At 44.8% G+C, this 24,388-nt stretch overlaps 1 protein-coding gene across 1 annotated transcript in view; it reads left to right on the plus strand.

Moving 5' to 3' along the window:
* AGBL1 (AGBL carboxypeptidase 1) overlaps nucleotides 1-24,388 on the plus strand; it is a 583,728-nt gene that overhangs the window by 71,971 nt on the left and 487,369 nt on the right. The window contains exon 6 of the mRNA XM_019726713.2: nucleotides 17,578-17,615. Within this exon, the coding sequence (XP_019582272.2) occupies nucleotides 17,578-17,615 (38 nt within the window). The remainder of the gene's footprint in view (nucleotides 1-17,577; nucleotides 17,616-24,388) is intronic.

The following is a 24,388-nucleotide window of genomic DNA, read 5'->3' on the forward strand; positions in this document are numbered from 1 at the left end:
ATATGATTCTGTTTTTCAAAGCAGAAATGCGAACGCATGTTGGAAGCTAAGTGTTGAATGTATTTGGATTCTCCAAGGAATTTTGTAGATATTCTATTTTTGTATTTTTTGTTTGAAAAGGACAAACAACTTAAAAAGGAGCTCTAAAATAATACCTGTTTCTTGAAAGGGAGTTTGTGAAATATTTTCTCTCTCTCAGGGTCAGGCCTAAAAAATTACCCTTTACCAGAACGGGTTCAGAACACATACATTTTTTGTCTGTCACATGGACCATTCTAAAAAACGATAACCTGGTTTTTGGTAAAGGTGTGGTTAAAGAGGTCTGTTCATACACAGCAATTGTCAACCTGAATTAAAAGCCATAAAATGGTTTAATTCCATTGATCTAGGTATTCCACTTTTAGAATTAGTCTTAAAGAAATAATCAGAGAGCTGTGTACATTGGTATTGAGACAACATTGCTTCTAGTAGTAAAAGATTAGAAATAACTTAAGAAACGAACCGTTGAGTAGTGATGAAGTAGGGATTGGTAGATACATAACATCAAATATAATGTAGACATTAAAATCCATGTTTTAGAAAAATGCTAAAAATATATTCTTGGTAAAAATGCAGATATTGGTTATATAATAGTGTGTATAGATACTATGATCAATCATATCTATATATGTATATAGATATATATATCTTCTTGTTTAGCAATCTGTCAGGGCATCCATCCATTTCATCTACCTCTCTATTGAAAGCTGGCACGATAGACACAAAGAATCGATTTTATTTTACACTTATTTTTTTTCACTTTTTCTTTAGCTAAAAAATGTTTTTAAAAAGTCTTTTAAAAGTAAAATATGGTATTGTTTAGAAATATCCATAATTATGAGCCCAGAAATAATGTCACCTTGATTTATTTGTAGACCTAATCACACGGGCTTCTGCAATAGGTGGCTAAGGACGCCTTGGGAACCTCTTTACCTCACATGGGAATGCTTCCCCTTGGCTCTATTTAGAGACGTCACTGAGAGGAAGGTGGGTGTGTCTCTTATTATTGCCCGGCTTCCCCAAAGCATTGTTTTTCCAGCAGAGATGAAATGACCACATGAAGGGCTAATGGCCTTGACAGAGTATAAGCACAGAAATGGAGGCCCAAAATTACAATTGTAGAAACGGGAGACTGTGGTCTCGTAGGTGAAGACTTTTTCATTTCACTGGACTTCAGAATGATGCAACAGAGCCATTGAACTCTTTTCCAAATGGAAGGTGGCAAACTGAAGGTGTCACTCTGGCTCCTCGTGGCTTTTCCTGAACCCACAGCTCACCTGAGATGGGGCCATCTGTCCATTCTGAGTAGCTTTTGCTTAGTGGCAAAACAGAGATGCTCGAGGTTAGCACGCAGGCGCTGAGAGGTTGGCTGGCTCTGCGAGTCTCTCATTCCGGGTTCTGCGAAAGCTTAAGAACGTGGAGTAGTTGGACATCGGAATAAGGGACCGTGTTTCTCAACACCGTGAAGACCGGTGTGTAAAGAACGGGGCCAGAAACCCTCTCTTGTATAAGTCTCCCTGTCAGCCAGATTCTGAAGGTTGTTCAAAACCTGTTAATTTTGCAGTATTTCCTATGTTTATTCTAACCATATCCCTGTCATGAACACAAAAGCTGTTGGCATCAGTCACACTACCTGGAAATGACAGGGCGCTCTGACCAGCGGGGCAGGCCAAAGGGGGTGCAGAGTAGGATGTAACCGGGGTCTGCTTCCAAGTCCTCTGTGTGGAGGTGAGACTGCCAGGCGTGGGGGGAGATCTGTACAGAGTAACACGTTCTCCTGTGAGGAATTTTGTCCTGACACTGGGCCCTGACTCCTCCATTTTTCAAATGTTTTCCTTTCACTCCTCCTCACATCCTGTTGGAACAACTCATTTTGTTCCTAACATGCTCTGGGGCTTGCTTCTGAGTGCCAGCCCGAAGTACGTCTGCACTTTCTCAGCAAACTCATCATTTGGCTGGGTCATTTCATAATGGGATTTTTCAAAAACCTCTCTCCTCATATATCAATTATTCCAGCCCCTTAATCATCTTCCTCAGGGTTCTCCAAGATCCTACTGCCTGGGTCTGTGCTTCAGAGTTTGCAAAACTGAAAGTGTGTTCTACACTAATAGGGTGCAGTGTCTCCTCGGCTGTAGTCTCGGGATCTTTCTCCCACGTTGTTTTCTTCTGCTTCCCATTTGCCCCATCATGTTAGAGCTTTGCTTTCAATAGCTGAGAAAAAAGGGTTGTTCAACTTAATGTGCTTTTGGATTTCGGTGATGATGGTTTTAGAAGTAGGGCATTCTGGAAATCCATGCTGTTTCTGTCCCTGTTCCCGGGAAGACCTAACTTCCTGAAACACAACCGGTTGTACAACTCAACCTCTGATAACCTTGGTGATAACCCAAGGGTCCTGATGAATTAGAGAATGAACTTCTGATCCCATGTTGAATAGTTAATATCAGGGGCAGATGTGTCAGGACTGTGTTCCCATGGGAGTGCCAGAGCCCGAACATTCACCCCAGGGTGATTTAATCCCAAGCCCGTCCAAATAGGCACAAAAGGCAAAAGCGAGCAAGGTCTTAGGCAATAGAAATATGTAAGGAAAGATATACATTTCTGTGATTTGTCATTTAGGTCTTTCTGTAGCACCTGATACAAATATGCCATCTTTGACATAGTCTCTTCCACTTGTTGACATTATTTTACGATGGGAATAAATTTATTCTTTATTATAGTCACTAAGCATGAGTGATTCATTTCTTCAGTTGATCGAGGAGGGTTTTTAAATGTGTCTTTCAAGGATGGATTCATTCTTTCATCACACGTGTGTTGGGAGCTCACCACAGGCTGGGTGCTGTGCAGGCCCCGGGGATGGGTTGGGGAGAAGGAAGTAGATATGGTCTTGTCCTGATGGGTTTTTATCAGTTAATAGGAAAAGATGTTCACCATCCCCCACAAATACGTGTAAAATCACAATAAGCATCAAAAGTAGCTGACGGGTACCTCTGTGCAGGGCGTGTGTGTAGGGTGTTCTGGAGTTTTGGTTGGTTGAGCTTGCTTGTGGGTGTCCTGGACCAAATGAGACATGTGTATACAAACGCCCCCATCTCCGTGACTGCTTTGAAGGTGAGGTCCTGTGGTGTCAGTGTTTCTTAGGCTTTCACGGTTTTTGTTTGCTCTTACTACGTAGGTAGCATGCTTTAGTTCATCCGCTTCCTCTGAGGAAAAGGCCCCAAACATAATTCCCCCACCCAAGTTACACCTAGAAAATTTTCAAAATATTGCATAACACGGACATCTTCTTGAAGGCCGGAAAATCATCTGGCTTGCTGGGGTCCCCTGAACGTCACCTTCACATCTGGTGGGAAAACCAGCATCCCTTTATTACCAGCACTCACCAGTAAATGTTCACATGGCAAATTCTACTGAAGACTTGGGGCAAAAGGCGGTCGTGGTGGGAATTAAACCACAGGGAAGCACAGCTGGAAAAAAAAAATTTTTTTTTTTTTTTCATATTGGTCAACCCAGATTTTAAAAGTCCCTCAAGCATTTCCTTCCTGGGGATTTTTGCTGCTTTTTTCTTCAACTCAGACTCTGTCATTTTCGCATATTGCTAAGTCTTTCCCAGCTATACCCTGGGGGTGTCCTTCAACAACTATCTTCTTTTTTTTTTTTTTGAGAATAATAAGACTCACTGAAGAGAAAAATAAAAGGATCCCGTTATCAACTAAATGTGGGGTGCCCTGGTTGAAATCCAATAGGATTTTTTTTTTTTTAAGCCATAGGACTTTTCAGAGCGTTAATACACTAATATATGTTGGGCATTTCTAAGAGAGTGATTTTTAAAAGCCCTTAAAAAGACTTCAATATTTTAAATATTTCTCAGCACTTGGATTCTTTATGATGATGTCAGCTGTACGTAGCCCAAGCTCTGATTTGTAATAATTTGAGCAACAAGAAATTTTATCATTTCATGTGACTGGAAGTTCAGATGGACGATGGTTGATTCCGTGACAGCCTCAAAGGCTCAGGCTTTCTCTTTTTTATATTTTCATCATTTTATTTTATTTTTTTTATTAGTTTCAGGTATACAGAGCAACATAGTACACATTTACACGTCTTACAAAGTGATAACCACGCCCCCCCCAGTCTTCCACCCCTGACATCTTCTGTAGCTGTTACAGTGCCATTGACTATCTTCGCTGTGCTGTACTCCACATCCTGCGACTATATATATACATATATATGTAAATGTATATATACATATATACATATTTAGAGTTGACATTCAATCTTATTCTACTTCAGCTTCAGGTGTATAGGGCATTGGTCAGGCATCTCCACCGTCCGTGAAGTGATCCCCCTGATAAGTCCTGTGGGGCTCAGGTGACGTCTGCCATATTCAGTGTTCACTTTATACCCAGACTGGTAGAGGGATGGTGGCAGCAGGTACAGCTCTCAAATCTCGATCGGCAGTGTTCTTAGGAAGCGGAGTGACCATGTCTGTCAGGGCTTTTTCTTAGAAGAGACTTGTTCCAGAATCTTCCAAAAGACTGCCTCTCCCATGTGTTTGGCTGGAATTCGGTCTTAGCTTTATTCCTATACTAATCCAAAGCAAGAAAGATGGTTGAGCCCTCCTTCAAGCACCTGGCTATAAATGGGAGACAGGTACTGGTACAAAACTAACGCTCTGATTGGAGAGAGTTAGATGGACATAAGGGCTGGTCAGGCTGCTAATAAGGTCCATCAAACAGACACATGCTGCGGGCTGAGTCGTGTGGCTTCCTGAATTCATGGTGAAAACCTAACCCTCCATGTGACTGATTGTATTTGGGAATCGGGTCTTTACAAAGTAATTCAGATTCGGAGATGTCATACGGGTGGGGCTTTGATCTGATAAGACTGGTGGCCTTGTAAGGTGGGGGGCCAAATGGGGAAAAAGACACCAAAGAAAAGTCGGGTGCGGACATTGCGAGAAGGTGGCCGTCTGTAAGCCAGAAAGCTGGTTTCACCAGAAACTAACCCTGCCAGACCTCGATCTGAGACATGTAGTCTCTGGAACTGTGAGAAAATTCATTTCTGTGGTTGAAGCCACCGAGTCTGTGGTATTTTGTGACGACAGCCTGAGCCAAGTAATAAACACATCAAAGTGATCAGAAATTAAAATAATACAGAAGAATCCAGACAAATGATGAAATGCTCCTCCTTTAGGCCAATTCCATCCCTGGAGATTCTGGATAAAAACAGTTGGTGGCACACTTTTGTAGTCTTTTTAATGGTTACCCAATGCATGTACGTGTGCATGTACATAGGTGTATGTATAGATAACATTATACACACATACTTTTTTGATATTTCATTTTTGTTTTTTTAACATGGCCTTTTACTTGCTATTATGCAAGTTGTTTATTTTCACTCAACAAAATAGATAGCCTGACCTCATTCCTCACAAGGATCTCATAGACATATCATGAGCATACATCTGAATTTCTTCAACTATCTCAGCATGGGAGGAGGTTGTATGAAGTGGTTCCCACATCTAACATGGAACATCGCCTGGCATTGTATTCAGCACAGCACACTTTCAGACCTGCTGATCTAGGATTATGGGTTTCCTCTGTTTGTTGTCTTAAAAGAAGACTCAACTTCTTAGGTTTTTTTATTAACATGTTAGTTTTAGGTGTAGAATACATAATGATTAGACATGTACACGCCTTACAAAGTGATAACCCCTCCTCAGGACTTAACTTCTTGAAGCTCTCAGGACATTTGACCATGAATGTAGTTGGCCAATGGTACCCAAAGGACAGGGCACTAATGAATGACTGTGATGGATGGTCTTCATCTGGCCCCTGTGCTGACTTCCTGTTCTTTAGGGGCCCAGGCACTTCGTTCTTTCATGCATGACATTGTGTGTTAGGGAAGTGGTAACTTACTTCTTCCGTCTTGAATTGAACAGCTGACTTCTTCCATCTTGAGTGACTTTTCCTTCAACCTGGCTTGAATAGAATAAATCTGACAAACAAAATACAGGTAGGAGTTTGGCAACATAAAAGATTGTGACCGCCCTAGAAAAGTGTAAAAAAATTATCTAATGTTGACAAGGAAAATTGTTTCTTATAACTTGTGTTATTTGATTCTAATTGTATTTGCCAACAAACACTCTGTAAATGTAGGAAACCCACCCTAGTAAAGTCATTAATCTTGAAACCCATTTAATCCTATCAGCGGGATTGTTAAAATAAGCGTGGATGATTCTAACATGCCTGGGAGTTTACACAACTGCCCTGTTTTCAAGATATTGTGGTGTTTATCATAAACAAAAGATGACCTTCTTCCCTTGGGGATTGGATTGGTTTCCAACAGAAAGATTTTTCCATAAATCCGATTCCCCTACAAATGCTGTTAATCGTTATGCACATATCTCAGTTTGTTGACCCAGTTGCTTGAAGGTCCAGATGCAGTGTTTTGGAAGGCTTGTCAAACAATTTAATTTTTCATGTCTTTATTTTTAAAGCCTCATTTTGGCTTGGATTTATGGTAGGTGACAGCACATAAAAGTAGAGGGAAAGAAAAAGAACTGGAGTCATTAAATTGATGGATCAGAGACTTAAATTTTTTTAATGAAATTTCTCTCTTGATTTCAAAAAAAGTTTAAGAAAAACATACCTCTCCCAAGTCTGCTTAATCTTCAGCATTTTATTTATGTCATTTCTGGTGTCTTCCTAGACAAGGGTGATTTATAAATACCCCATATTTCATACCCCAGAGGCTGGGATATTTTCCATGCTTCATTGTTTAAAGGTGTTATTTTTTTATAGCACTTTTTAGTTCCATTACACTATTTTTCTAGAGTAATAACCACCAATTTTCTCATTAGTTTCCATCGTGGTGTTGCCTCAAAGAATCATGGGTTCTTTAAATTAGAAAAAAAAAAGAAATAGTCTTCTTCTTCAAACTTCCATGCAAACACTTTTATATTAAATGTGCGTGGTATCTAATAATGATATAAGTGTAATTATATTACTACAAATACCATGTTTCCCCAAAAATCAGACCTAGCTAGACCATCAGGTCTAATGTGTCTTTTGGAGCAAAAATTAATCTAAGACCCAGTATTATATTATATTATATTATATTATATTATATTATATTATATTATATTATAGATCCGGTCTTATATTATATATGTCGGGTCTTTATATAGTAAAGACCCAGTCTTATAGTAAGATAAAACTGGGTCTTATATTAATCTTTGCTCCAAAAGATGCATTAGAGTTGATGGTCTGGCTAGGTCTTATTTTCGGGGAAACACAGTAATCAAAAGTATCTTAAAGTATATATTCAATTGTATATAGCATGTACAAATCCTTACACATGATAAAAATGCATATCTATTATTACCATCCCACTCTACTTGATTAACAGAATTTGACTAACACACAGGCACAGTTCAGCCTACAGGTGTCCGAGAACTACTGTAGGCTTGCCTGTGGGTCACCAAAGACCAGGTAGGATATTGGGGAATTCTGTGGAGGATATGACAACATTTTTCAGATCGTCTCTTCTCTTTTCCATCCCTGCATCCCTAAGTAGAGAAAGAGTTTCTTACGCTGTCATATCCAGGAAGGCTACCTCGGGTAGGGTGTTGATTAAAGATGCCATTTGGCTATGATCACTGCAGTCTTTTAATCTGCATGTAACTCACAAGCACGTAGAGTGTCCTTCAGCCGTGTCTGACATGTTAGGCCACAGAGCAGGAGCTGCCTTCGATGGAAAAGGCCTTTTAGAAATCTTTCACCACACAGAGATGACGCTGTCACATAACATTGTGACTCAGAGGGTTGACAGATCCTAGTTTGGGAAAGAGCCTCCGAAATCTCCTGGGCCTCCCTTCAGGTGAGCGTCTTTCTTTTTAGATAAGAGGAATGTTTATGACATCTTGGCTTGGCGGTCCAGCGGTCACAGCATGACTGGGGGTATCGGGGACCGTCTTGAGCATTTGGCCGGAAAGGAAAATGACTTAGGAGGGCGCCCCTCGCTTCTCCCTGAGGGAGTCCCTCAGCCAATGCTACTGAATACCTACCTACCCACTACCTAGGTCTGCGTTCTGCAGGTGTGGTTTCCAGACTGGCAGCATCAGCATCCCCCCTCCCCCCAGAAGGTGTTAGAAGGACAATTCCGAGGCCCAGCCCAGACCTCCTGTGTCAGACGTTCTGGGGGCGAGGCCAAGCTCTCTGTTTCAGCGAGCCCTTCGGGGTTCCAATGCAGGCTCCAGTCTGAGAATCACGGGTGTGGGTGGGTGCTGGTGAACGTTTCTGGTGCTAGGCCTGTGCCCAGCCTGGAGGGAGCACTTTGTAGGCCTTCGTCACACTCTTTACTCTTCTTTCCTAAAAACAACCAAGCATTTTTTTTTCCGTAAAATCCACGTAACAGATAATTTACATTTTTAGCCATTTTTAAGTGTACAGTGACATTGATTACATTCCCCATGTTGGGCAACCATTGCCACTATTTCCAAATCTTTTTCATGAGTCTAAACAAAACTCAATAACAACCCATAACTCTCCATCCCCTTCCTGGCAGCACCTTGGTTACTTTCACTTCTAATGTACTTAGGTCTCTCCATGTTCCTAGTCGAGGTGGCTCATGTAAATGGGAAGAATCATACTATAGTTGCCTCTTTGTGAATGACGACCTTTGGAAGTGCTGGTTGCATGAGTGCTTGGGGCTCTAAGCCCCGGTACCTAGTATGGGACCCTGTTAACACTTCAGTGAAACAGGCCAAAGAACGGTTAGGCTGGTCTTTGCCTTCCCTTTGGCTGGAATAAAGCAGATGCATTTTTATTCATTCATTGAATCAACAACTGGGTGCCTGCTCGGTGCCATGCAATGAGATAGGGTATCACATCTTGCCTTTTGTGCTTTCAGGTGGTTGGAGAGTGCATTGTATCATGCATGCATTGAACTTATAAGAATGCAACTAGATGTGTGATACAGCAACTGTTCTGCTACCGTAATGCAGCAACCATTCTGTAACACTTTATTTTGCATATATAGGCATAGTTATATACTGTACTCATTACACATCGCAGCATAAGGTTGCAGTCAGACATTCATGCACTTTGGACTTTATGAGTACTTTAAGGAAACTCACGGGTAATTTTTGCCTTACGTGCTAACTCTAGGGTCACACCCCTTTGTGGAAAGAGACTCTTTTTTTGTATTTTTGTTTGTGAGAGCTTACTGGGGTCTTGACTCTGCTGCCGTCACCTCCCCCCACATTAGCCTTTCCCATCCTGGTCTTGGGGACTCTCGAAAGCTCTTGTCTGAGTTTCTGGTGCTCATGCTGTGGCCCATGGGTGCGGGTGTACTTCAGAACCATTTCTCTTTTGCAGAGTTGCTGCTTATGACAGCCAGGCAGGGTGCGGCTCTCCCAGTGCGCCCCGTTCCCTGGCGCAGGCCGTCGACACCCCGTGTTACCCTCCCTGCTGACTGTTACCAAACCAGTCTGTGGTCTGGGTTGCAGTTTCTCTTCTAATCATTTCCCGTGGTGGATGATCGCCCCCACAAGCTGTCTTTGACAGTATATGGATAGCGTTGGGAGGCAGGAGGTCGGGTGCTTTTTCTTCTTTTTTTCCCAGAGAAAAATGAACAAGTTCTTTGCTGGGCACAAGATCTGGTTCAACCTTGACACCATATGTTCATGGTTTGTCATTCCTTTCACTGTGCAGGAACCATCTCAGTTTCCATTTCCATTTTCTTCTCTCCCCCTTGCAACTGGTGATGAGCAAGATGCATTTGTCATTCACTTTCCTTGTCCTTCTCAAGCCAGGCAGGAGGCCTGGACTTTTCCAGATGGTGCTGTGTGCGCCTGGGCTCTGTCAGCAGTGTGTTCACCCCCCTTGGAAAGGTCTTCCTGCTTGATCCACCTGTTATTTAGATAACACCCTTTCTGTTTTTCCCCCAGTTTCTGTTTGTGCTGCTACACACCCCTCACCTGCATCCCAGGGCCAACTCTAGAGAGGCCCTAGGATTAAATTCTAGGGCTACTTCCTTCTTTCTGGAAACACCCTGAAGAAGCTAGATAGCCCTGGTGGTCCACGTGCTGCTGGATGGTGGGGAAAGTGCCCAGACGTTGGGGTCAAACAGACATGAGGCCAAGTCCCAGTTTGGCTGCTTTCTAATGTCAATTCAGGCAGGTTAATTCAGCTTGATTCGTCTGTTCATCTCTAAATGGGGATTGTCCTGAGAAATAACTGAGCTAATGTTGCTTCTAGTAGCAGGCTGTCCAGAAATCCTGTTAGTTCCAAATTCAAAAAAGTATCCACATTCTTCTGGAGAAGATCCCTCTAATTGTACCCTGCAGGACAGTTCAAAAGGGACCCGGAGTGGAAATGGTTCCATTGGTTCTAGGGTTATGGCAGCAGTTAGGTGACAGCTGACATTTGGGTGATTTCTGTTGATTTAGATCTTTAATTATTTTCAACGCTGTTTTCTAGTTTTCAGTATTAAAGCCTTGAATTTCTTTTGTTAAATTCCCAGGAGTTTTCTTCTTTTTGCTGCCATTATAAGTGAGATTGTGTTTTTAAATTTCCCTTTTGGACTCTTCATAACTAATATACAGAAATACAATTGATCTTTTATCATCACATTGCATATTGTTAATTTTTATAGTGTTTTAGTGGCTTCTTTAAGACATTCTATATATAAGACCAAGCCACCTGTAAATAGAGATGGTTTTATTTCCTCTTTTCCAATGTGCATGCCATTCATTCATTCATTCATTCCCTCCTAAATTCCATGCCTAGGACCTCCAGTACAGTGTTGAACAGAGATGTTGGAATGAATATCCTTACATTGTTCATGATTGTAGGGGGAATGTGTTGTCTTCCTTCATCAAGTATCATGTTACCTGTGGGTTTTAAGTAAATCCCTCTATCAGGGCAAGGAAGTTTTCTTCTGTTACTAATGTGTTAAGTGTTTCTATCATGAAAGTGCAAGGGGTTTTATCAAGTACTTTTTCTGTGTCTACTGAGATGATGCTGTGGGTTCTATCCTTTATTACTGTGGTGGATTATTACATTGGTGGATTTTCAGATATTAAACCAACCTTGCATTCCTGGGATAAATCCCACTTGACCACTGTATTTAATCCTTTTTATTTGTTGTTGTATTTGGTTCGTTCCCCACAACTTTCTACTGATTTGTCCTCTCTTCTGTTTTTGGTTTCTCCTCTGGCTTCCCTAGAGTCCTTTTTCTTTTCTAAAAATAGAGTTGCCAGAGAAATCTTAAAACCTGTTAGATCCGTTGCTCAATGAATGAATAACATATATAAAGTTTCTAGACCAGAGCCTGATTTTTAAAAAAAGTTTCAACGAATAGTCAATGGTGTTCTGTATTCACATGCTATTAAATATAAAACAAAATGTTTCCTGTTTTCTGGAGTTTACAGACTGGAAGAGGAGGCAAACATTAATAAAATAATCACATAACTGAGTGAATAATTACAAATTGAATTGTGCAATGAGAACAGGGGTGGGGGAAAGGCAGAGCACACCAGTAAAAGACCTGGACCCAGATTAGGGGTTGAGGAAGTCTTTCCTGAGCAAGTGACACCTAAGTTAGGATGTGAAGGATGGGGTATGAGCTACAGGTGAAGGAGGACGGCCTAGTCATGTTAGGTTGTGGCATTAGCAAGGACAATGGATAAGTGATGGGAACACATTCCAAAGCTCAGCCAAAAGCCAGAGAGGTGGAGATACAGAGAGTAAGAGAAGGTGGTGTGAAACGGGGCTGGAGGGGTGGCAGCAGCCACACATGGTAGGGCCTCCTGATCAGGTTTCAGATTTGGATTTTTAGCCAAGATCACGAGTGGGTATGGGGGTAGCAGTGTGAGGGTGTCCTAATCAGATATTCTTGAGAAGAGCAGTCTAGCTGCAGCCTGAAAAACAACTGGAAGGGGACCTAGGTGGATACAGGTAGATCCACTCCAGGGGTATTGCAGTAGTTAGGTGAGAGATATTGGGTGATTTTAACTTATTCCATTTATTTATGCTTAGCTATATTTTGTAATATGTCTAAAATGATTATGCAGTTATTACAGGACATTAAAAGGTGAATTTCAACCAAGGACTGATAATTGTAGGAATTACATTTGTCACTGAAGTACCAGATCCCCCTCGCCAATGCTTGGACCAGCGTGAAAACAGCAGCGATCTAAAAGAATGGACAACTTAAAGCACTCTAGACGTTAAAATGGGGGTGTGTGGTGAGAGCCAGGTGGTAAGCAAGCAGGTGAGAAGGACACATGCTCAGTTTCTGAAAGCCGTGGTTCCATCCTCCGGGAAGGGGAAAACTGGGGACGGTCATGTGTTGGCGAGGAGACTATTGGGATCCTGGTACCAGAGTACGAAAGATCACAAGGAGCTTGGGTCGTGGGCAAACTCTCAGGTGGCCCTCTATGACCCCCACTTGCTGGTGTTTATGTCTCTGTGGAGTCCCCACCCCTTGTAACCAATATGGCAAAAGGTAGAGCATGTTACCACGTGATTATGTTATGTTATCCAAGACTTTGTCTTGTTTCCACACTCACTGTAGGAACTGTCTTTGTTGAGGAAGTAAGCAGCCATGTTGGGAAAGTCCACATTGCAAAGGACAGTGAGTGGCCTCCAGGACCTTCCAGTAGCCTCGGGGAGCAGAGAGTGGTCTTTGGCTGACAGACAGCAGAAGCCAGGGTCCTCAGCCCTACGGCTGCAAGGAAATGGATTCTGCCAATATCGGTTTGAGTTGGGAAGCAGATTCTTCCCCAGCTGAGCCTTCAGACAAAGGCTTAGCTCTGGCTGATACCTTGATTGCAGCCTGGGAAGACCCTAAGTAGGGGATCTAGCAGGGGCAGGAAATTCCCGCCCCGCAGAAACTGTGAGAAAATGAATGCATGCTGTTTTAAGCTGCCGAGCTTGTGGTAATTTATTATACAGAGAGAGATAATTAATATAGAAAACAAACACTATGTTTGACTTCCAAGACATAGTTTGGTCATTTTGTTTCTCCCTGTACTGGGGTAGGAACTCATTTTTCTCAGGGACCTCTCCTGACTGGCAAATGACCATCCTTTAGGCTCAATACTTGCAAACAGATACACAGAGGTGAGCCCTCACTTCCTCACTGGGTACTGGTTCTACCAACGAGGCTGTAAGTCAGCGTTATGTTTCAGGCTCTGTGGTAGACATTTAACGTAATTTTTGCTTTATCTCACTCTTCACACCATCCCGTCAGTTAGATCTTACTGTATCCACTCTATAGATGAGAAAATCTCATGATTTCCTCATCTGTAAAGTAAACCCAGAACCCAAGACCACAAAAGTCACATCTCCAAGCTTCAAACACTAGCTTTTTCATTTCTCATTCAGCCACTGGGTCCTGGCATTTAAAGACTCTATGGTTTGCAATCAATTGGATTCGCTGTCCTTGTCTCCATGACAACCTCTGACCATTTACACCCACTCAAGCTTCAGCTAAACTGTCCCACGGAGAACCCTGAGTCATGCACTGGACTCCCGCGGGAGCGGTTGTTTGTTTCGTTGGCTGTGTGACACGGTAATCCTGTGACCTTGTACAGTCATCTCACCTCTGGATCTGTACAGTCCTTCTTTGAGTGATGAAGAAACTGCACTGAGATCTTTTAGAGTCCTTCAAGAGCTGTGTTAAAATGAGAGAAAAGAGCTTACCAGCACTAGATCTAGAGCGAGACCGACGTAGACTTGTATCTGAACACTGCCTCTTGCTCCTAGACCTTGGGTGGGCTACGCATCTTTTGTGAACTTCATTGCTGCAATTTGTGAAACAGGAAGAATAATTTCACCCTCCAGTATTCCTGTGAACATTAAATGTCACGTATCGTCGTGTATGTAGGACACAGCACAATGGTTGGCATTCATAGGGGCTCCCCCAAATGGGCTCCCCCATAAAGACTATTGTAAGGGCTCCGAAGATTTATTTCTACCTGAATAAGTAAAGTGAATTGTTGCAATTCTGTGGCTTTTTGCTAAAGAATATTTATGAGTTTGCCAATGGTTTAAGCTTAGCTTTTACCGAGGAGGAGGAGCGTGGGTGTGACCTGTGACCTCTGGAATCATGACGGAGTTATCCCATCACGTCGAGTTACTGGATCGGGTGGAGGCCGTTCCACTTGACCTTTGGATGTCGTTGTAGTTCTCCTGGAGCAGTTTGTTCTGCAGAATGAGAGTAAATGACCCATTCAGTGATGTTAACTCAGGGACAGTCCACGGAGGAGGACATTTTGGGGTTTACTTTCAGTGTCACACGGACATCCCACTGGGAAACCCAAAGAGTGTGGGATGATGGTACCGATTGACACTTGTAGGAAATGGTACCTTCTCAGAAGGTCCTCTTCTGTAGAATCAGTGGAACTGCAAGAAACACGGGTACTAGCCATCCATGTCCAGCGAGGGGCCATGTAGCACCCCAAAGGAACTAACATGGGGCCCCCAGTTCACTCCTTCACTGCCTTCTGGGCTTGGTTTCTTAGAGTGGAAGTAACTTAATATTTGCTGACTCTTTGAATTGTAGCTGCTAAAGTCTTTGCTTTTTGTAGGGTTAGCCATTGGTTGACAAAGTTGTTGCTCAGTTCTGATGGGGTTTGCAATCTCAGTGTTACACGGGGAGGCGAGAGGGTGGGGGAGAAAGGGCAGGAGAGAAGCAGAGAACAATGCTCAGACATTGGACCCAAACTTCAGACATTTGTCCGCCAAGTAGACCAAAAATAAAGAGCCTCCTGGCGACATTCACGTGACTGCCCAGGGCTTGGATCATGTACCATGTGGGACATCAAATAGTTTCTATTTGTTTATTAGTTCATTAGTTGTTTCCAGATGTTTGTTCTTGTTCAGACCTTATATGGATGCTACACTTGAAACAACACCTTTACTAGCTATCTTTTAAGGAAAACATTTACATCACATTCCCAGTAGGCACACATATGTGTGTAGGTGCATGACAATAAAACTTACTCAGAACTCCACTAATCTTTGCTACATGACATGGCTCTAATGTACTCTGTTCCATTCCAATGTATTCTATTAACAAACTAGTCAATACCTATTACATTTATTTTACAACTCTCTATTGGGTCACAACCTGCAGTCTGAAAAACGCTGTGCCTCGAAAATCTAGCAACTTTCAGTTTCAAAACCGAGCCCTCTCCCTCCGTGCAGGTCTCCCCCTATTTCCCTAAGTGCATATTCTCTGAGTCATTCAGAGGTTTCCTTCCCCCTTCTGCAGATGCTTTCCTGGGCCGGCCCTCCGTTCTGCTCTTGACAGAATTACCTCCCGGTATCACCTGTTCCCAGGACTACAGCTATTGTTGCCGTAGTGACTCATCAGTCTAACTACCCAACTCTGGATGCTCGCCAGAATTCTCGTCAGTAGCATTCTGGATGGTTCCATGTAGCTTTATCCCCATCCTCTTGAGCTCAGCTTGTCCCACATCAAAATCATTATCTTCTCTAAGTTTCTCAGTGTCCCTCAGTCTGTTAGTGGCTTTCGTGTGCTCCCATTTGCCCTGGCTCAGAATTTCAGGGCATCAGTGACCTTTTTCTTTCCTATGTCCTCCATAACTAGCCTGTCATCTGGTCTTGTTAATTCTTCCCTTACAATCTTCATCTTGTTTTTCTGTCCTTGGTAACACCCCACTGCCTACCCATCTTGATCAAAAAATCGAATGGCTTCTTACTACTCGCAGCATTGAATGTGAGCCCTTTAGAATACTGGGTACGGCCTCAAACCTTCTATCCATCGTTGCTCTAAATGTGCCTGCCCTATGCTGCGTTACAGGTTGGTCCCCAAGGAGGAGACTGGAAAGACAGAAACCTTGTCTGGTCACTGAGGTATGGGCTGCCCCTCTTGGACTAGTACGTCACTTACTGTGTGTTTCCTGCCACGTGTTCTCACGGATTGGATTTCTATCTCTTTGTTGTGTTCATCATGCTTGTAGGTACTTTCTGGAGGGTTGAGGCCTGGGAGTCACCTTGGATTTTCCTCTCAGCATCAAAGAGGAACCATGTCATGTTGAGGCTGTCTTCGAAAACAGTGGTTCTCAAACATTAGTGTGCACATGGGTTAGCTGTTAGAATAAAGGTTCCGATCCAGCAGGCGAGAGATGGGCTTGAGAGTCTGCATTTCTGTTTGGTCCCCAGGAAATGCAAAGCAGGTTTGGGGAGCAGCAAGGCTGAAACTTCCCATCAACCCATCTTCTCTCTTCTTGCTCCTTGCCACTCTTTCGGTTGGAGGCCTTGTCCCTTCAGATCCTCCTAACGGGCGGTCCTGCTGCCTGTCCCTCCCCACCACTAGTCTGTCCCTCACAGAACTCTTATCTGACGGATAACTCACGTGAACTCAGAACAGAAGTGCACGCAAATCAGAGCTGCATGGTCGCCCTTACAGACCTGGCCTGTGATCTAGGACGGGGCGAGGTACCTGGCTTGGCTCATCCTCGTTCTTTCTGTTCATGCGTCTGTGGTTGCTGTTTCCCCAGCTAGCCCCTTCCGTGCACTTCATTCTTCTACTCTGCTTTTCCCCAAACTACTGACTTTCATTTTGCTCCAGCCCGAGCCAGGCCCTATGCAGTGTGGCTCTTGGGTTTTCCCATACGGCCTTGGATGCCCGGCAACCCCTTCCGTATGTTCCTCCGTAAGGTCACAGCTGCCCCACCTGGCGGGGTTACAAGAGTGGGGTTGAAGGTGCGGAAAGTTGATTAGAGGGAAAGGTGGTTGGGAAGGATAAATGAAGTAGCCCGTCCATGATACGGTCCAAACGCATTTTCATTCTGTGTGCCTGTCCTGGTTGCAAAAGCTGTGAATGTCCTCCGTGGAAGATAACGATTAGTGAGGAAAAACACGACATACCCATTTTCCACCCTGAGGAAGCAGACTTGCTGTCCAGGCTGTGAACGTGTTCCAGCGTGTCCCCAAGGGCAGGGCGTGTCAAGACGTTTTCACGACCCAGCTGCTCTCCTTAAGCCTCCACGTCACACCCTTCCCTGTATTGCCAGCCTGGGCTTGGCCAGAGAGGCTGTGATGTTCCAGGGGAAGAGAGCCTTGAGAACTGAGAAAGGCGACGTACCTTCACACACACACACACACACACACACACACACACACACACACACACCCCATCCTCCAGAGTCGCTGGGATTTCCAGGGATAAATCAAGAACTCTGGCTGGTAGGAGCAGCAGAAAAAGGAGATGCTCAGGGTAGAGAAGTTGGTGGAAAGTGGGAAGCAAGAGAGGGAAGGAAGAGATTTTCAGCAGCAGAGAGGACGCCTGGGACCCATTTGCAAGACGGACCCTTCACTCAATGCGAGTCCTGCATTTACGCTTTTTGAATGGCCAGCAGTAGAATCAATAGAAAGCCTGCTACCGCGTTAATAATGGGGCTGTTAGGTGGCAGCCACGAACACACGGGCTGCGGGATCCATGCACTGACAAAAAGACCATTGAACGTTGCCTTTTTCACTTTTCTTTCTCTTTCCCCAGGGCAGCCACGGAACTTCTGGCAGCACTGCTGAAATCCAGTAAGCACTTCTTTTGAAAAGTGGTTCTTTCTTTCCCCTCTGGGTTCAGTGAAGGATGCTTTTCTGTCTCCAGGACTCCTTTCCAACCTGGAGGGCAATCGAGCTATCCTGGGCTCTTTGGGGTGAGATGGAGAATGTGAAGCCTTTTCCAAGCACAGGGCTGCAAAGAGCGTGTTGAGAGCTCTTTGTGTGGGCGTGCGTGGGTGTCATGCCATTAAGGCAGTTGACTCTAAAGGGAGTAGTGGTATTGACTGCAGACCTGAAGAACTTTCTACCGCCTTCTTACAGGACTGGCAGCCTGTAGTGACTGTTGATCCATTCCCCAGATTCCCGGGGGATTGGCTTATAGAGAAAAAGGTTATGACAGAGGGTGAGAAGCAGGATTCTTGGGTTTGGTCCCCAGCTTTGCCTACGCCTCTGTATTCTTGGGCAGGTGAGGCTTTGGGACTTGCTTGGACAGTGTAGATGCCAATAACAAATTTACATTAAAAAGTTGTCTCTTTTCTCAGTTACCTGAGTAATTGCACAAGAATAGCTTGGGGGGGGGGGTCTGAATAATTTGAGGATTTTTTCCCCTTGCCTAGTAGCCCAAGTCTAATTACGTTGGGAGTCAGTTTCTTGTGTGCAGTATAATAGGAGATACTGTGCACTTGGGAGAGAAGAAGTCTTAGCTTAATGTTTTCATTCCCCCCTCCTTACCTCTTCATCTATTTTAATTTGGCAGCTTGGAAACCAGCTGCTTCAATGGTGATATTTGTTTGTCTGTAGGGAGCCCGAGGCCTGTGGGTAAGAGGTGAACTTTAATAAAACTTATAAATAAATAAACAAGAGATAAAAACACCTTCTCCCCCCAGCCACACATCTCTGTCAACTCGGAGGGCAGAGAAAGACCCGTGTCACACAGAGCTGCCTGTTGTGGACTGAAGGAGGCAGGACGGGGGGAAGGAAGTTGAGTTCATTTGGTTTATTGGAACTTGAGGCAATACACAAGTCTTTCCACAGCTTTCTGACCTGCAAGTAGAGAGAGGGTGCTTAGAGCAGGCGGGAAGTAAAGAGGAAAGAAGCCCTTGACATAAGACGGGATATGCAAGTGTTACCTGGGGGTCACAGGGGAGAAGGGCTCAGCCCTGAGGGTGGGCTGATCTCAGGTGTGGCATCTCGGCTCCCATGTGTACCTGCTCACTTGTTGCTCCAGGTTATAACTCCAGGTGTTAGATGCAGCCAGGTGAGGGAAGTCTTGGACTCCAGGAAGCAAAGGTGCTGGGAATGGCAGGGGAAGCTAGCCCTTGAATGTCGTGCCTTGGGAAAGTAAATTTTTCCTGTACCCACGAGCCCAGGCTTGGCGGTAGAGTCTGTTATGTTTCATGGGAGGAGAGTCCTGAGAACTGAAAAGGGCTGTCTGTCTGTCTGTCTGTCTGTCTCTCTCTCGCGCTCTCTCTCTCTCTCTCTCACACACACACAAACACACATTCCCTCCCTCCCTCCCTCCCTCCCTCCCTCCCTCTTGCAGCCCATAAGCTTAGGGGCTGAGTGTCCTCATTTACAATGGACCTACCATGTGTAAAAGTGTGGAAGCAGTCACATGCCAGTTAGTAACTCTTTCCATCTGAAACATGATGCATGGGCTCAGGAGAAACCAACAGCCAGTGCAAATAGCGGTAATGCGGGCTGAAAACATTTAGCCAGGTTTTCAACACACGGGCCATGCTCAGCAAACTGAGCCTCTGCTGTGCTAGGGGCTCGGCTCTTAGAGTTTCTACCTCCTCCTCTCCTGTCCGAGTTCAGCTCAGATGCCATTTCCTCTGAAAACACTTGCCCAGGCTACCAAGACTGGCTGGATGCCCCTCTCTGCTCACAGGCCCTCCCATCTCAGCATCAATTACACTCTATTGAAAGTGCTGTTGTCCATCCCTCCTAGGCGACTGTAAGCTTTTGTGGGCAAGGGTCGTCTTTGCCGATAACTGGGTTGCTTCCCTCAGCACAGTAAGAAGCCTGAGGTAAATGTCTGTGGACTGACCTTTTAAATGAATGAATGTGTAAAAATGGCAGCATTGCCGACCTCCTACCTGAACCCTAGCACCCATGCGTAGAGCCAGTGACCTGGACATTTGTAGTTCTAATCTGTATTTAACTCTAATAGAGTGTTAGAGTTACATATATAATAGCACCTGTGTTATATACACAGGTACTGTTGTCTCATTAGAGGGATATATAGGGTTCTTTGCTAGTTCTGCTCAGCGGTCCATACAGACCTTTGTCTGGGTCTTGGGTTCTTTACAACACGAGAGAGTTGGATGACAGCTTCTCTGCCGTTCTTTCTACCACTCAGCCTTAATGCGTATCAGGGTTTCTTGGCCTTGACACTATTGCATTTTGGGTAATTCTTAGTTGTTGAGGGCTGTACTATGCCTTCAGGATCCCTGTCTTTGACTCACCAGATACTAGTCGCAATGAACCAAAATTGTCCCGAGCTACTGATAGGAGGTCAGAGTGGCCTCCTGCTGAAACCCTGATGTGTATTGGACCACACACATGAGCTGATGCCCAGTCAAGATTTCAAATGACCCCTCCCCAAATGCCTTCATTGGTATTTCATAGAAATGAATGCCCTTCTTGCATAATTGGCCTTCCGTTCCCCAGCTTTGGTGTGATTCCTCGAGGTTCAAAAGAGGGGAGAATGCTGATGGGAGACTCATGCACAAGCAGAGGTTGCTTGGGAGGGGAGGGGGTTCTAGGGATCGAGAGGCTCTTAGAACAGAAGAAGGAATGCATTTCATACAAGTACAGCACCCATGCATGGGTAGAGGATTCTGAGATCATATTTGAGCTCAGCAGGAAAGAGGGCTATGTTTAAATAGCAAAGTGTGCCATGGATTTGGCGGGCAGCAGTAACAGCACACCTCTCTGTACCAGCCTAACTCAGTGTTCCGTGGCTTGGAGGGCTGGGTATAGATGGTACCAGTTCACGGCGTCTGGGGTTGCTGCAGGCCAGCTGAGTACCGTGGGACTCCCTCGTCGCTTTCTCTTGTCTTCATGTATAATTAAGACCTCACACAGAAGGTCAATTTGGATCCCAGGTGACTTCATGTCAGCTGACCGAAATGTAGGAAGTCGCTTTCTGTCTAACATCCAGAACCTCACCGTCTGGCACCAATATCTGGGCATGTTTCTGTGAACGTGTAGCTTCTAAATGCGCCGTCCTTGTAGCTGGTGGTTAAGCGGCCCTGATGCTTACTTGTCATCATGAAAGTTGGCCACTGGAGCCGATCTCTAATTGCATCACCAAAGGAGAGCACTCCCCAGTCAAAATGAGAAGAAGGGCATGTCTATGACCTTAGGGGCAGTCAGTGTTCCTGTGACAGTGAACTTGGCTGAATTTGGGAATATGAGGTCAACAGGTCAATTAGTCAGTGGCTGGAGGCAGTCCCCACCAGTAACATGAAAAGCAGGACTGAGGGGTCTGGGAGCCTTGCAGCCCACCCACTGTGATAACAAAAAGAAAGGGAAGGGGCCCCTGGGTTGCATTGGGGCGATTTGGTTACTTTGCCTCAGCTCTCTCTTCTGTCAAGTAGCTACTGTGTGAGAAGCCGCTATAGGATGGGTAGATGGCAGCAAGAGGGAAATGAACCCAGACATCTGTCGCTCGCCTCTTTCCCTTCCTAAGCAATAATAGCAGGCCAAATAAGACCGGAGGTCCTACACCTCTTTTCCAGTTGTCTCCGCAATGTGGGATCCTGACAATTAGAAATCCTTGCTCAGTCAGGGGCCCTTCTTTGCATGCACATGGGTTAGACTGTTCTAATTCATCCAAACCCCATACCTTTCACTGCATTGTTCCCTTCCTCTCCACTCACGCACGCACAAATCCTCCTTCAATTTTCCTGTATTGAAAGTTTTGCCCTTTTATGCTTTACCTTGCAAAAACTTGAGCTTTTTATTACCCAAAATACAGCTCTGATTAAGAAATAATGCTTCTTCTATTGCAAGCAATTCTGTTCTCTAACAAATCAAAACAACCTATTGTCCTTGGTCGCTTTGCCTCTTACTATCTGCCTCCCCTCTGCTTTTCTCTCTCGTATTTTCTATCTCTACTGCTTTTTCCTTTTTCTTTTTCCTCCTCATTTTATCATGGTCCCCTCCACCTCCCGCCCCCCTTTCTTTTCACTCCCTAACACCCCTTCCTTCCACGAGCATTAAGTATAAATGCAGTTTTGAAAAATTGCAGCCCTGGAAGTGGCAGTGGCGTGAGCACGCAGCAATGCGATTGTGCCTGATTTGTGTGGGCCCCACGATGCGTCTTCAAATAATGCCTCGATGTCCACCTTGCTGCTCAGGTGTCCAGGTCACGTTCTAGCAACAAGGAAACACCTCCTGGCTCAGGCCCTAAATCTTAAGAAGAGGACAATGGGTTGATGTCAGACCATTCTCCTTAAGAGTTAGCATTTAAAGGCGTCTGGAAGTTTGCAGGAGTTGAGGCAAGGAGAGAGTGTTAGGCATAGGAAAGTAAGCCAGCAACGGAAGGGAGGTAGAGAAGGAAGGAGAGAGGGAGAGACGCAGGAGAGCCACTGTGAAGTTGGGCAGGGAGACGAGACTGCTCATGGATCTTTTTGGTGAATGCTCTGTCTGGCTGGCTCGTGGGGACAGCTGACCGCCTGCTGCTACAGGAGTAGAGGACGGGACAGTCTTCTGGTGCCTAGAGCCTGACTGTGTGCAGACACCCCCATGCTCCCCGTGTGCTGTGGCCTGGCAAGCAGCAGTGCAGTGATAGGAGAGCCTGGGGGCCAGAGAGTCGTTCAACCCTAAAATGTCAAAGAAGGGGCCATTTTTGAAATGCCCCACCTGAGACTTCCGTAGGTATCCTGGGAGCTCTGAGGAGGTCTCAGAATGGCCATCTATGCTTTAGGATGGTAGGCGCTGTGAATCCTGGGATCTTAGGACTATGCACAACAGCAGTGGGTCAGGGCAACCTCCATGGGACTCAATGTGCAGCTGTGGTCCCTCGGGACCTGGCATCTGTCGTCCTGGCTTCGGGGCTCTGACCTGCCTCCGCATGTGTGGGGCCCCAGGGCTCTGCCCACGCAGCGTGCTTCCGCTTTGGTTCCAGACGAGGGCCATGGAGTCAGACGCTTGCAACTGGAAAAGACCTGCGAGGCTGCTTAGTGCAGTGTATTCACACGTTGTCTTTTTATAAAAAATTATTTAAATGGCTCAGAGCCCTGTCTGTCCACCTTCCATTGATTCTCCTCCAAGGTAGCCTCAGACATTCACAAAAATATAGGGCTCATGAGACCCTTGAAAACTATTGATTTTTTTTTAACTAAAATACAGAGGGTGCCTAAAAAAAGGTACAGACGTTTTAAGAAAGGAAAAAAAAAAAACTGTACTAAAATTATGCTCATGGGAACCACTTCGAGCACCTCTTGTCATTGCAGATGTCAAACGTGACTTGTATTCATCTTTTGTGATCAGCATATATTACTACAAGTTTAATACAGTTTTTTCCTTTCTTAAAATGTGTATGCATTGTTTTGGCGCCCTCTTTATATCTGTGACACAGCATTGTGTACATTTAACACGTGTTGATTTGATGCCGCTATATGTTGTGACATGATTGCTGTTGGAGCGATAATTAGCAGCTTTATCACCTCACATAATTATCATTTCTTCTCAGTGGTTGGCAAAACGAAGATCTAGTCTCTTAGCAAGTTTGATGACGATAATATAGTATTGCTGCCTGTATCCCAGAAAGTTGTTGATCTTACCCATCCTTCCCTTGTTTTCACTTGGGGAAACTGAGGATCAGAGCGAGGGAATGACCCACTCATGTCTCTGAAGGTTTCCTGTGCAGCCAACACTGGCTCCTTCTTTGGGTCTCAGCACAAATATCTCTGCCGAGGCTTTTCCCTGAACACCTCCCAACCCCCGACCTCTGCTCAGCATTACATTCCCTGTCAAACCTCATCACAGAACCCCACATTTATCCTTCTAAGAATGAACCATAATAGAATCAGGGATTCATGTATTTTTACATAAGGGTATGTATGTAGGTTTCCTACTGGGTATACCTCCCCATGGCCAGGTCCCTACCGCGGCCCCCAAACCTCGCATTGGGCTATGCCCAGTGGAACTGCTGACACATTCATGATAGTTAACGAAGGATTCCAGTTTCCTGACTTAAGCCGCATACATTTGCTTTCTACTGGCCCCAGTATAGAAGCCAGCCCAGCTCCTGTCCTCGGAAAGAATCCGATTATGGTGTCCTAGACTCTATGACTCTCCTTCCTCCACAATTTCTGGAGAAGCGTGCCGTCTGTTTCTGTGATAAGCCAAAAATCTGCTTCCAATCATATTGATAGATTTTTTTGCATTTGTCACCCTGGGATGGAGTGCTGTGATCGACGTTGTGGCAATGCAGAGTAGCACAAGACCTCCATCGCACTATGGGATTGAAATAACAACACAAAATCTGTCCACTGTGTTTTGAGTTCCTCCTGTGTCAGCTGCTGTATATACATGCAGCCTGTCAAGGAGGTATCAGAATCCCCATTTTACAGGTGTAGCAACTGAGGTTTGAGAAGCTTAAGTAATACATAGAGCGTGGGGACTGCAGAGTTTACCTGCCAGCCTAAAGAAGAGAATGACTCAAGAAAGCAAGCTAAATAAATACTTTCTAAGTCCTAGAAGGATTATTTTTGGGGCGGGAGCATCTGTCAGTAGTTCTTTAGAAAAGAGCATTCCGTGGCCCGCCCCATATGCGCATCTGAGGGCACCCA

The sequence above is a fragment of the Rhinolophus sinicus genome, linkage group LG13, assembly GCF_036562045.2.
Source record: "Rhinolophus sinicus isolate RSC01 linkage group LG13, ASM3656204v1, whole genome shotgun sequence".
NCBI lineage: Eukaryota > Metazoa > Chordata > Mammalia > Chiroptera > Rhinolophidae > Rhinolophus > Rhinolophus sinicus.